This window comes from Monopterus albus, unplaced genomic scaffold, assembly GCF_001952655.1.
Source record: "Monopterus albus unplaced genomic scaffold, M_albus_1.0 scaffold133.1, whole genome shotgun sequence".
NCBI lineage: Eukaryota > Metazoa > Chordata > Actinopteri > Synbranchiformes > Synbranchidae > Monopterus > Monopterus albus.
In genome coordinates, this window is record NW_018128013.1 from 463,615 (window position 1) to 478,119 (window position 14,505).

The 14,505-nt window shown below is 38.9% G+C and overlaps 1 protein-coding gene across 1 annotated transcript in view; it reads right to left on the reverse strand.

The window, feature by feature from the left end:
- The window catches only part of LOC109967647 (cadherin-12-like), a 125,524-nt gene that overhangs the window by 45,422 nt on the left and 65,597 nt on the right, over positions 1-14,505 (reverse strand). The window contains 5 exon segments of the mRNA XM_020613381.1: positions 904-1,091; positions 1,231-1,398; positions 4,938-5,057; positions 7,605-7,774; positions 9,430-9,554. Coding sequence (XP_020469037.1) covers positions 904-1,091; positions 1,231-1,398; positions 4,938-5,057; positions 7,605-7,774; positions 9,430-9,554 — 771 coding nt within the window.

Sequence of the window (14,505 nt, forward strand, 5' to 3'; positions counted from 1 at the left end):
TGCTAATCTGTACAAGTCCTTCTCACCTTCCCTTGTGTCTAACCTGGCATACAACTCATCATATGCTTTCTGTTTGGCCATTGCCACCTCCCTCTTCACTCTACGCTGCAATTTCTTGTAATCCTGTCTACTGTCTTCAGTCCTTTCTACGTCCCACTTCTTTTTAGCTAGCCTCTTCCTCTGAATGCTGTCCTGTACTTCCTCGTTCCACCACTATGTTTCCTTATCTTCTTTCCTCCTTCCAGATGACACACCTAGCACCTTCCTACCTGTCTCCCTGATCACTTCTGCTGTAGTTTCCCAGTCATCTGGAAGTTCTTCCTGACCACCCAAAGCCTGTCTCAACTTCTGTCTGAATTCCTCACGACATTCTTTCTTTTGCAACTTCCACCACTTGGTCTTCTTTTCTGTCTTTCCTCTCCTCTTCTTCCTGACCACCAGAGTCATCCTACACACCACCATCCGATGCTGTCTGGCTACACTTTCTCCTACCACCATTTTGCAGTCACTAATCTCTCTCAGATTGCCTCGTCTACATAGAATGTAGTCTACCTGCGTACTCCTACCTCCACTCTTATATGTAACTCTATGTTCCTCCCTCTTCTGGAAATAGGTGTTAACTACAGCCATGTCCACTGATGGAATTAATAGTGTGGAAATATATACCATAAAAAGTTGAGTGGTAATATGACATAAAAAGTTCAGCCATACAGAATTTATACACACACAATTTCACCAGACCCCATACCGGCCAGCATCAACCATAACTGCTTTATACTAGACCTACTCACTGCTAACTTTTGAAACCTTGCGATTACTGAGGAATATGCATGCTGTACCCCAACATAACGGATATCAAACTGCTGCAGTACAGCTCACATACATCAGAAAGAGCGCATGTACCTTTTTCAAGACTACGATTCCCTCTTGACTTTGGCCGTCAGAGATGATGTCAAACATGTTGCCTTCATCTCCTGGAACAATAGCATAATCCACCTTTGCATTGCTGCCAGCATCCAGATCGTGGGCTCGAATCCGGCCCACTGCTGAGCCAACTGATGCAGACTCTGGCACCCGCAGATGGAAAATGCCTGAGAAGAGATAAACAAAACAATTAAGCACCATTAAAGAGAGAACCTGAAGACTGATTTTCTTTATCCTCTTGAAAGTAAATCAGTCAGCGAAACATTTATCCATCCAACCAATCACATCACTGTTGAAATTTCTTACTCTTAGCAAAGCGTGGTGGGTTGTCATTGACGTCGCTTAAGGTGATGTTGATGGTGGTGGTGGAGGCCAGCCCACCCAGTTGACCTCCCATGTCCTTGGCCTGGACAAGAACCTGGTACTCCTCTTTCACCTCTCGGTCCATGTTGGCCAGTGCTGTCCTGATCACTCCTGGAGCAGGAGAGGTTGGAAAAGGGTATGGAAGAGTGTCTCATTATGATTTTTAGTCAGTTAAAGCAAATGAATTCAAGACTTCCTTTGACGGTGTGATTAGAGATGACTGTGCTCTGAGCAGCTAATCAGCCAGAACAGCATATGGCATGCTGAGGACTTGCCTGTAGAACTGCCTGAAAAAGAAGCTTGACAAAATAGTCAACCAAAAGCTTTCACTAAGGAACTGGTTAGTCAGGTAGTGAACCATTAAAGCCCCTAGTCTGTGCTGTGGGCAGTAGTTGATTGTATTTAGCTGCTGACGCTGTTGGTAGTAGTGTGGGTGTTTGAATATGTTTGAAACATTAATGCCTGTATATATGTACATCCATTACACTCCATTCATTCTGGTGTGGCACCACAGCAATGCCCTGAACATAAAAATTGCCTTCTTATCAGTATTTACCAGCATATTGTCACAACAGGATCCTAGCTGCTTCCTTTTCTGTACTGCTCATTTCCTGTGATGAGCTTAATGGTATTTTTCAATTTGCTTCTTGTTGTGAGCTGTAATGTTCCATGTGAACATTTTATATGTACAGTTATCAACCGTATATTACCAGGAAATGGTTTGAAACATCTCCGACCATGGCCTGGTGAATGGGAGCATGTCAAAATACAACAGTGATAATCTTTTTTATGGACATGTGAAGTGTCCAAAAATACATTTTGTAGTAATTTAATGAAGAAGAGCAAGGCCTCTTACACCATGTACCTGGACATATAGAAAGCAATGTGTTTGCAGCAGGGCTTTTATCACAGCAGTGTAGTGGCATTTGTTAGGTCTATTCAGTATTTGTTTACAGGGCAAGTAACCCTACTGGTTTTTAAAATGTATTGTTAATAGTTTTGTGTTATTAAAGGGACAAAAAAGGGTCTTATGGGAATAATAAAAACACTCCTTTTCATCTAAACCAGCTGGCAGGGTGTGTCAGTTTTTGATTGACTGCAGCAGAACGCTAGGTTGCAGCTTAGGGAACAAGAGACAAAGCAAACAATTGCACTGTAGTCTACATGTTATGAGTAGACAGCATGCTGTTAATGATAAAGGGGAGGGTAAGGAGCACAACAGAATCTAACCAGACTCAAGTGACATCTGTAGGTATGTAGAGGTGATGGGTCATTTGGGGAAAAGCGCCATCAGAAAAAAAAAAATTCTGATTGTTGATTAATGCAGGATATTTATTCATACAATTTAAAGGAGTGCCTGGTTAGAATAGTTTTAGTGTGAAAACAAATCATTGATTATTCTAACTTGCTGTCCAGAAGAGAACATCACCAACTACTGCTTTATTCAGCAGTACGTGTGTGTATTGCATTGCACACTACACTGTGCATAAACTGTGCAGCTCTCTTACTGTTTTAATATAATGTTTGTATCTACAGCCTCATTGGTGGCTATATTGTTTATACATCTTTATTGTGAAATGGCAGGGTAATGTAGCTTAACAGTGATACATAAAGTCTGCAGATACACGCTGTCAGCAACTGGTAGTTGTAAGATGCTTGTGAAAGGCATCCCGAAATGTTTGGCCCAAGTTAAACCAAATACTAACCAAACATATGCAAACTTCTGGTGCACTGGGAATGTGATGAAAGAAACAAAAGCTTAAATACATCTTACTCTACTATTATTCTGTAGTGATCTTACCTAAGACAGGGAATGTTTATAGGATTAAACTGAGTTTAAATATATTTGGCTAAGGTGGATGGAAACTAAGGACTTCAGTTGCAATTCTACTGCTTTCAGAAAATGAAATGAGGCCTTCAAAGAAAAGAACATGGTCCCTATGGTCAAACACGATGGAGGTTCACTGATGTTTTGGGGTTGCTTTGCTGCTTTAGACACTGGATGTCTTGACTGTGTGTATGGCATTATGAAATCTGAAGACTATCAATGAATTCTGGGGCCCAATGTAGGGCCCAGTGTCAGAAAGTTGGGTCTTCGTCAAAGGTCATGGGCCTTACAGCAGGACAATGACCCAGAGCACACTTCATAAAGCACCGGAAATGGTTTCAGACAATGTACTGGAGAGTTCTGTAGTGGCCAGCAATGAGTCCAGGTCTAAATCCCATAGAGAACCTGTGGAGAGATCTCAGAACAGCAGCTGGGGGAATGAGGCCTTCATATCCGAGAGACCTGGAGCAGTTGGCAAAAGAAGAGTGGTCCAAAATTCCAGTAGACATGTAAGAAACTCACTGATGGCTACAGGAAGTGACTGATTTCAGTTATTTTGTCCAAAGGGTGTGCTACCAAATATTAAGTTGAGGGTGTCAATAATCCTGTCCAGCCCATGTTTGGAGTTCAGTGTGGAATGGATTAGACTTGGCTTTTTCTCAGCGTTTTGTGTTGTTCCAATGCAAACAATAGAAATAAACATGAGAATAACAATGACTTTGCAATTGCAACAATTTTCTGAGAAAAGTGGTGCGTTATCTGACAGAAAGGCAGGGGTATAATTTCTATCTTATCCCTATAGGGCAGTGTATGTCTTCCTCAACGTCAGGTCTTTAACCAGGGGCCTGGAAGTTTGAGGGTTCTGCGTAATACCTTAGCTGTACTTAGCACTACACTCTTCTGGAAAGAGAGCTCTGATGTTGCTCCTGGTATCTCTTGGCGCCACTCTTCCAGTTCAGGAGTCACAGGTCAGAGTGCTCCTGCCACCGCTATCATCACTACCTCCTTTGTAAGTTATGAGACAGAAAAAAGAAGGGAACGAAGAACCTTGTAACACATTTGACAGTAGCTATTAGTAATAAAATTGTCAGGATCGGTGTGTAAAGCTACCGATGATGTTGAGGGTGACCTCAATTATATAGCCAGATGAGGATAAGTAAAACACTGTCTCTTTAATAAGCGCACTGGTCAGACACAAACAATAACACAAGGCAGGAGTCTGATTCAACAAGTAACACTCTCAGGTCGATAATGCAGTCCAGGGTCAAAGCCAACAAACTCACAAATCCAAGATTTCCACCAAAAGCACGGTCAGTATAAAAGCATGAGACTGGAAACAGGTGGGATAGAATCATGACAAAAATGGCTAATGGATAAAGAAACTGGTCATGGTCACTGATGGGTTCCAGGACTATTTTGACATTTTCACCAGTAACACTACCTTTGTTTCAGGATTTAACCTTTGATGTCGTCTGTACTGGTGAAGAGGCTGGACTGTGAGGCATACTACTCCTCAGGGTGAAAATGAAACATAACACTCCACATTCAGAGTAATTACTGCTCAGTTGAGATCTCTGTAAAAGGGCTGAAAATCTTTATGTCCATTGCAGTGCTTCTTTTAGCATTTAGGTGCAGGAGTCAGGAGAAGCTCACTTTTAGAACCATTCACGGTGTCATGATCAGTTTATTTTCTTGCTTTCTAGGAGGGAGTGAATACCGCTGGGACTGTGAGTTGTGGGTTCATGCAAAAGTCACACAGCTATATTGGTAACACTTAGTTTCTTGTGGAAGTTCCAATGAAAGTGTGTCACTATACTTTCACCTGTCTTGGGGTCCACAGAAAAGTAGGGCTGGCCGTGAAGGATGCTGTAGACGATGCGTGCGCTGTTGCCATATGTGGGGTCATCTGCATCTGTGGCAGTCACCTGTGTCACATAGGTTCCTAAACACACACACAATATGCCCTTATTAAAGGATAAGGCGGGTCATTTTCTCTATTAACAGTATTTTCAACACTCCGCGTACACAGACTAAAACTAACAATGAATTGCCTCTACTCATGGTTCATGTCCGTCAGTGTGTCAGTCCTGGATCAGCTAAATTTATCTGTGCTGTAGACATCTGTGTAGTTCAAAAACGATTAAAAACACATCAGTGAAACACACCGCTGCACTGGGTGTTTCATCATTAGTAAACACCAGACCCAAGCGTAAACAGCTCAATCAAGATCTTGCGCATGTGCGGTTGACTCTGACTCATGCTAACTTCAGGGAATTGAGGATGTTCGAAGCCTTTGGGGGAACATAGTTAGGTCTGAGGATTTATAATGAAATAACATGTCACCTGGTGCAGTGGTGTGTTTCCCTGATGTGTTTTTAATTGTTTCTGAACAATAAAGAGACATATCACACAGACAAACAAGCTAATCTAGGACTGACAGACATTAACTGTGAGCAGAGGCAATTCATTGTTGATTTTAGTCTCTGTATGGCGAGTGCTGAAAATAATATTGATATAGAAATTAACTGTGTCTTATCTGGTAATATGTGCATTTAAAATAATATACCATACCATAGAAGCCAAGAACAGCTGTGATTGGTATACAGTAATTTTATTTTATACCAAACATACACCACTTATACATACCCTGTCAAAAGTAGGCAATGCAAATTGTTTGTTTTTGCTTTTTATTTTATTATATAAAGCTTCAGTCATTTTCTGTCATCTCCTTTGAGTCTGCTGGTTGTCTTGTCATATGTTAAGTTGATTGACAAAGAAAAAATTCAAATGCATAGGTTTTGGAAAACATTATGGCCTTGACACAAACAAAATAACGTAAGATGTGTAGTATGAATCAATTATATTCATTTTCAAAATTATTTCCATTATACCTGAAACTCTGTGGAAATTCAGCATCTCCAGAGAAAACAGTGCCACCACATGCTTTGGAATGAGAAAACACGGCAGCTTCTATTTTTAGCAGCCAATTTCTCACAAATAGGATTATGTGCTTATCATATGGTTATGCGTGCTGTTTGCTACCAAGCTAATTTGCTACACTGTTCACAGCAGAATTTCAGTGTAACAGAGACATACTGGGATGGAGCTTGTGTTCTATCAGACTCTGGGCCTCAGCTGAAGTATTAACAGCTTAGGGCCTAAAGACCTTGGCTGTTAAATTACCTCTCAGTAATGGTATTTAGCAGACAGATGGGCCACTAAGTCTGGCTTAGTGTACTGTGCATGCACACATGTGTACCACAACTACTACTTTATATGCCCAAGTAAAGTGCAAAGTTAAATATACAGTAGCAAGCAAGCTAAAACAAAGAGCTTAGTAAATATCATTCTATATATGTTCTATTACCACATTTAGATTAGATTCAACTTTGTCATTACCCATGTACAAGTACAAGGCAACAAAATACAGTTTAGCAACTAACCAGAACTGCAATGACCGCAGTGCAGAGTGCGCAGTATCTACAGTATGTTCAGTAAAACTAATTTACCGATATTAAATATTAAATATTTGTGTTTTATATTACGTTATACAGTATTTATCATACTATTTAAAATGTTACATGCATTAGTCTCGTTGTTTTTTTTTATCTTGTTTCTGTTGTTCACATTTTTTGTCATTCATCTGTAAATCACTTTGAATCACACTGACCAGTATAAAAGTGTGAATTGGCTGGTTGACTGATATGTCTAAATCAAAACACATAACAAATCATTTTATCTCCTCTTACTTTTAAATACTTGCTAAAAGGAGATTTTGTTGCAGCTACAGCTTTTCTTCACAAATTTACTTGTTTAAAATTTCAAAAGTCTGGTTTTCATATTTAAAAGAGTTTTTAAAAATGTTTCACATTTGATTTTTTAAAAACTCCTTTTCCCTGTACTTCGAAGTGCTAGCAAACATTCTGTCATTAGATTCCCCCACCCCCCCCAAATCCCCATCCAGCATGTGCTAAACAAGGATATTTCAGCAAATACCAGCCAGATGCTGTTAAATTGAATGAATTCACAGTCCATTGAGGATGACTCTTAACGCTTTTGGTGACCCTTCAACCTTTCATCTGATGCTACCAGTGTACAAAAGACAAATTAAAATGTCACTATGAGATTGCCAAGAGTTACTGTATTGTGGACAAATCAGTGCACTTAGTTTTCTACAGGTGGAACTTTATATCTGCATGAAATTTGCTTTAGATATTTGTCATGGAATAAATCCTAGTATTTTTGTGACTTTCTGACCCTGCACAGTCTTAAACCAGATGGATAATACTGGGGTTATTCGTGCTCACCAGGGGATAACTCTTGTTTAATGTTCATTATTTTTATTTAACCCCTCACTGTTCTTCTTGTGAACTGAGGTATAGGTTATTCAATCTTTATTCCTTGTAGAATATGAAGGTGCATACTGACATTGTTTATGTAAGCTTGGAAAGAGCGCTGTTGGCCTCATCTCAACCTATGGCACTCTTACCAGTTGGGGACATTTCGGGGACACTGGCGCTGTAGGGTCCATCTGGGAATCGTGGCTCATTGTCGTTGATGTCCTGCACCTTGATAATGAACTCAGACTGTGGCTCCAGAGGAAGGCCTGTGTGGATGTCAACAGCCTGGGCTTTCAGCGTATAGTATGACTTTTCCTCCCTGCAAAACATTAAGTATAATATGCACTGATATTTTTATTAGCTCCTAAACTACAACAGTCAATCATGTAGTCAGGGTTTAAGGTTTCTGTTCCATGATATTTAGGTGCCCACATTGTTTTGGTGTCAGCTTGTGTTATTGCCAACACTGCTGACTTTACAAATATTCTTATTATTTTCTATATGTGTTTCAGATAACACCAGGATGGATGAGCAATGATAATCAATATCAAATTTTGCCACTTGAAAGGATAATGACAATTTTCTTTGTTCTCTGAAATATTTGAACAATATACACATACATGAACACATGAAATGTTTGACTATACATGGATTTTCAATGGACTGTGGTAAAAGGCATCAAGGGTAAGTAGTGACTATGAGTGTTATTGTCATGGCAGTGGCCTCTCACCTCCCTCCTCTTTAACCTCAGACTCTTGGGGTCTCTGTGGCTGTTTTTAACATTAGTTAGTAAAATCCTCTTTATAGTGTGTTTACCATGTTGTAGTGTTAATCACTGGCATCCATTAGTTTCAAGCTGGCTTTCAGGTCAATGAAAATGCACTGAAGCAGGTTTTTAAAAAAATGAAAACATGTATTTGATGACCTCTGGATGAGAAAAATGGCATTAGTTGAATATATATTAGTTGAATATACACTGCCTGGCCACATTAATACACCGGCACAATTTTAAGCAACACTTCCGCCTTAACATCTGTGTTTATGAAGCTCAACATGTTCAGTTTTTGGTGAAATTGTCATAAATATATAAATTCAATTCTATGTTTATTATTGAAGTCATAGTCAAAGGTGATGTTGTACATAATGAGAGAATCAGAATATTAAGAACACCTGAATATAATGTAGTCCAGTACAACACCACCTTTAACTATGACCTGAATATTGAACATATATTTTATTAAACTATTTTCTAACTGTGACACTGTGATGTACACATTACAATTACAGCATGCTGTTCATGTAACAAAGTAATAGCACAGGCAGTGAAAGGTGAGTCAGGTTCAACATTCCCCCCCCCAAATGATTACATTAGCATGAATCAATGGCTTGTGTTTTATCACAAAGCTATCGTTTTTAGAAAACAGACTTAGTCCAATTGAAGTTCTATTTTAAATCCTTATTGATTTCTGTTACTTTAAAGCCTAAGTGCCCTGGCAACATAGTGCACCATATGTCATTATCACTGAAAGATCTTTTTTTTCCTCACTCACCATAGTTCTAAATGAATCCTCATAGCTAGAAGGCTGTTGGTAGCAGGTGTTTGCACTGTGCCCTACAGCTTCTGTGCTGTTCTAATTGTTAGAGCAGTAAGATAAAACTATTCCAACAGTGGTATAGACAATTCCAATTCAAAGCATCTATAGCAATTTGCTTTGAAATATAAGTCAGTAAAACATATTCTTTTATCATCTGTATGCAGCCATTGTAAGTGGAACACACAAAATTTCCAATAACAAGTCTAAGAGCATCATGGCCTATTATGCATATTGTTTTGCTGTGATTACAAAGTACACACATTATTTATACTACCTTCATAAGCGGTAGCTTCCCTGATCCTCAAGGTGCAATATGAGTCTTCTAAACTCAAGCTCTACATTACACTTCCGACAGTTTTACTGTATTGTTATTACTGACCTGTCAAGCCCCACCAGTGCATGTATATCTCCTGTAATTTGATCAATGATGAAGATGGACCCAGCTCCTTCTCCTGACAGGGTGTACTTCACTGCGTTGTCTCCATGGTCCATGTCTGTGTGGAGCTGCAGGAGGAAGAAAGTACAGTACACATGTGGCTCTGACTGCAGCAGATGTCAGTCATAATAAAAAGCAACCTATTTTCAAGTTCAGTGTCATTAGTGTTAAATGATAATGTGTAAAACAGAACCTGAGTTAATATGCTAAACACTTCTGTTACTGAAACATGTTTCATGCACAGATAAAATCATTATGGTGGATCACGGTGGACACGTGGTGCACAGTAATAAATACTGGCATGCAAATGTATCTATAATAATATGCTAATTAAAACAATTAGTGATTTGAAATTATTTTTATTCCTATGAAGCACGAGAATATGTAAATTCATTGTGGTGATTTACAAATTTACAGTGTTGTTGATAATAAGTCTTATTATTGCATGGCAGAAGCGGAAAATTAATTAACACTTAGGAAACATCTCTAAAACAGTTAATTAAGCTGATGTCTCACTCAACTTTATGAATAGTAAAGAATGTGGTAGGTACATGACAGGACTCATTTCATTTATTTCCTAGGCAGAGAACAATTTTATCTTTATGTTTCATAACATAGTCAACCCTGTAAACCTATTTTCGTAATGATCTTTTCACCCTGAGTGATGTGGTCTTATACAGACACTATTTTTGGTCAAATTCAAACCTGTTCTTGTTATTGTGCATGTGAGATTTCTACAGTATATTTGTGTTTTGTTTTGTTTGTTTCTTATTGCTTTTGTGTCTGGTTTTGAAGAGCAGGGTTTGGTGATGTTATTTTCCAGTACCTACTTTTACTTTCTGTATTTACTCTGAAGAATCTTAGTTTTATTTGTTTAGCATCTTCGTCATTAATATACTGTAATGCTTGATTAGGTTAATATGGCTATGTGTATATATCTACAAGCAAAGATGGGAAGCTGTGGATCAGCTGTGCCACCTCCATACAGTGTACCCCAGGAAACAGATTAGAGAGAGCTCCAGCAACCATGTAGCAAAGCTTGATGTACCTTGGCCTGGTCTGTTTTCTCAAACTCAGACAGCTTAGGAGGACATTCAAATGGTATTGCATTGTCTACCCATGGCACATGAGGATGTCCCACATCTTGCTACATGCAATAATAGGCTGGTTGACAGGTGCACACATAGCAGGGCTTTAGCCAGTTTCCATGGTAAGGTGAATTGTGACATTTAGGATGTAGTTCTGCTCAAAAGGTTATCTTACTGCTGTGTAAGGGCTTGTGAAGTTTGCATACAGTGATGAACTAGCAAAGGGGATAAATGCAAGTACAGTACTACATTCCCAGGACTCAAAGCACTCAGTATGAAGAAAACAAAAGTATTTGTTTGTTTGTTTGTTTGTGCTGATGCCAGTTCTTCTTTAACCAGTTCTCCAGCTGCATAAAGCCTTTGTCAACATAATCAACTTTAGCCTGAACCCTGCGCTCTTTTGTGGCACTTCTCTGGTTGCATTCATTAATCAGGGCAGACCTGCTCCCCAGACCTCCATAGTGGCCTGACTCTGAGCATGACAAGACTAAGCCTGGTTATGTTGGACCACAGAGCTACTTTAACATCTGTGAGAACTTGTGAGAAATTTGAAACCTGGTCTGACTGAATTACTTCTGGATAATAAATACTGACACAATGTGACATTTTTTCAGACACATTTTTCTTATCTGATTGAGTCACAGATTCAGAGATGGATTTGACATGCACCACAGTGCATGCCACTGTGCAGGCTGTAAAAGCCTTGGAGAAATCATGTTTGTTTTCATCTGGTCTTACCAGCAGCACAGGTGCAGCCACTACAGGTGGGCTACATAAGCTCACACACATGCACCTGCCAAGTTGTTACAGAGGATGACAGAAACATTAATGAGATTTAAAAAAAAATCTACCTATGGAACAGATTACAACAGAGCATTAGTCATGAGAAAAACAAAATACTCAAACCGATTCCAGTTTCACACTCCTAGACAAAGGCAGTAGCAGCAGCAGGACACCTCCTGGTATAAAGCCATCAATGGCCCCACAGCCCAGCCTCACATGAAAATGTACAGTACAATAACTACATTGGTTTACAGCATAAAACCTAGTGGTGTTACAGTAAAACACTGTAAAATTGCCAATTTTGAACTGTAAAATTGTAACATGACAGCATTTTTTAGTGCAGTCCAGTGTCCTTCTTCGTGTTCTTCTTGGTGTTTTACTGTGGTTGGCAAACACTGAAATGGTGCATTGCTGCCACCAACTGGACTGGAGTGTGGATCGGTCGCTATCGTTTGGTGTCCATTGAACACATCCAGTTCTGAAGTATAGAATATTTCACTAGGAATGAGGTGAGTGGATCAACAACAAAAAAATCAGTACTATCTATGACAGGCATTCAAGCCGTCTGTGAAATTTGTATTTGTTTTCTTTGTCCCTTTTTGCCCTGCAAAAAAGAAAGTAGTCACCTTCTGTCTTCTGAATTTAATCATTAGATGATTACATTAAATTACAGCTGTGTTTCATTTTACAGTTACATATCATTTGGCATACATTAGTTTCCACTAAGTGAAACAGCTTCACACCCTTTCACCACCTAACTTCATTTGCTCCTCCTGAAGCAGAGACTGGAGAGATAGTGAGTATAGTGTATGCATTTTTTTTTACCCAGCCCCACTTTAAATTAGACAGTACTATGTCTAGACTAGACAATACTATAGACTAACCAGTTTTTGCCTAAACAGTAGAATTTCTGGAGCAATAGCTCCTCTTTTAACATTAATGTATATTGTTATTACTCCACAAAAGAACCTTAACAAGAAGCAGCAGTATGAACAAAACCCATGAACATTCAGTGAGAAGATGCCCCCACCATTAAATGTATTACAATTCTCTAACAGGGGTCCAAACATTGATGAGAAAATTAACAACTAAGGCCAAGTGGGTTCCAAACACTGATGTGAAAAAGGACCTGAATATTGATATAACTGTTAATGAAGATCCAGTTGTGCTGAAAAATTGATGTGAAGGTTAATCAGGACCGGAGAAAGAGCACATGCAGACCCAAAAACAAACTGCAAGGAGCTAAACATTACACAGGCCAGTGCACAGAACCACTGATGAATCACAGCCACACAGTCTAATATTAGAAATACAAATTTATTAATATGTATTGGAAAATTTGAAATCATATGCCAGGGACATGGAGCAGTGGGGCGTAAGGGCACAGTGGTGACATGTGCCATGCAGATACTTCATGCATTTTTAGAGCAAGGTGGGCTTCCACAGAAATCTCTCTGCTGTTCTAACTTCAGTTCTTGATTTAAGAATGGTTTGCCTGGCCACCAGTCTGTCAGAGGGCTTTGGAGAATAATGGAAACTTTCTTGTCACCTGTCCAGCATTAGTGGCCATTCAGACAAAAATCAGTCCTGTCTTAATATACAGTAATACAAGGGGCTGTGTTGGTTGAGGTGCAGCTTCAGGTCATGAAAAAATACAATTCAGCAACAGGTTTGTGAAACAGTTATTGATATTTTGAGACAGGATTTTACAAAACTGAAAGTTAACTCTCAACACAGTCAACAGAAGAGATATGGTATTCATGTTACAAAACAAACAAACAAGGAGCATGTATTTGATCGAATGCCAAATGCTGTGTAGGGGACTAATCATGGTTTGGATACAGAATATTGTAAGTAGGCCTACTTCATTAAGGTTAGAAAAACACAAGGTTATGAAATGATCAAGGTTAACAGAAACAACTACTGGCTTGGGAAATGAGCACCAGTCTCTTCTGTAATAAGTTAAATAAAGAAATTAGTTAACAAATGAAGATGACCGAAGAAAAGAAGAGGAAATGTTGCACATGAAGACCAATTTTCTGGTCATGGTTAGTACTACTGGGAAACTCTAGGTATAATATCTTTGTCAATTCTGAAAAGCATATTTTGTTCCTTTGCCATTGTTAACTGTCAGGTTAAACTTTTATATCAGTGTGGATGAGAAAAAGGCGCTCAGCATCGTCACAAGATTGGACATCTAACATTCCTTGGTGCAACTGTGAAACTTTGCTGTGAAACAGTTAGTCAGAAGCTCCAGAAAAAGAGTGTAACTTGACCGTGAGTTGAGATTGTTCTATCAGCCTTCCAAGCTAGACAATAAAGTTTTAGTCTAACCCTGACATCTCAGCTTGGGCTTTGAGACTAAACATTTACAACAGAAAGTCTGCATTAAAAATTGGAGGAGTGGGGTTTGAAAAATGAGGCTGAATAGCAAATAGGGAGGGGACTAATGAACAGTTTATAGGCTGCATTATGAGATATGTAGAATCCATTGTTCTTGAATTAAATTGAAAATGTGTTTGGAGCTTTGATTATGAAGCTGCTTCTTTATCCAGTCAGTCTCACAAGTCTTCGACTTCATTGTGCATTACTATCATACAGTTGATTATAACAGAACATATAAGTTCACAGATACTGTATTTTCTATTCAATGGGGAAAAGGCTGTGTATAATGTGAAAGGTGTTGTTCACACAATCAAAGCTGCAGAGAATTATGACCCTACCCAGGAGTTCAGGGAGTTTTTTAGTATTATTTGTTGTGCTTATCACCAGATTTATACAGTGGAATAACCTTTGCAATTTTCATATTGTTAGGGAACTGTCCAAGTCAAAATGACATGTTAAAAATATGGGTTAATGGTTTGCATATCTCCTCAATTACCCACTTAACAGTTGTCATGGTGATACCATCACTATCACTAGATGTTTTGTTACCACATTTATTCACTATCTCTATAATTTCCTTTTCAACTATGGGCTTCAAGAACATAGAACTCATGTTCCTTTCAATTGTATTATTATTTATAGTGACAGCTGTATCATCTGTACAAATGCTTCTTCCTAAACTAGGACCAACATTCACAAAAAACCTGTTAAACTTATCAACTGCATCCTCCATTCTGTTGACCGGTGTATCATTATCCATAAA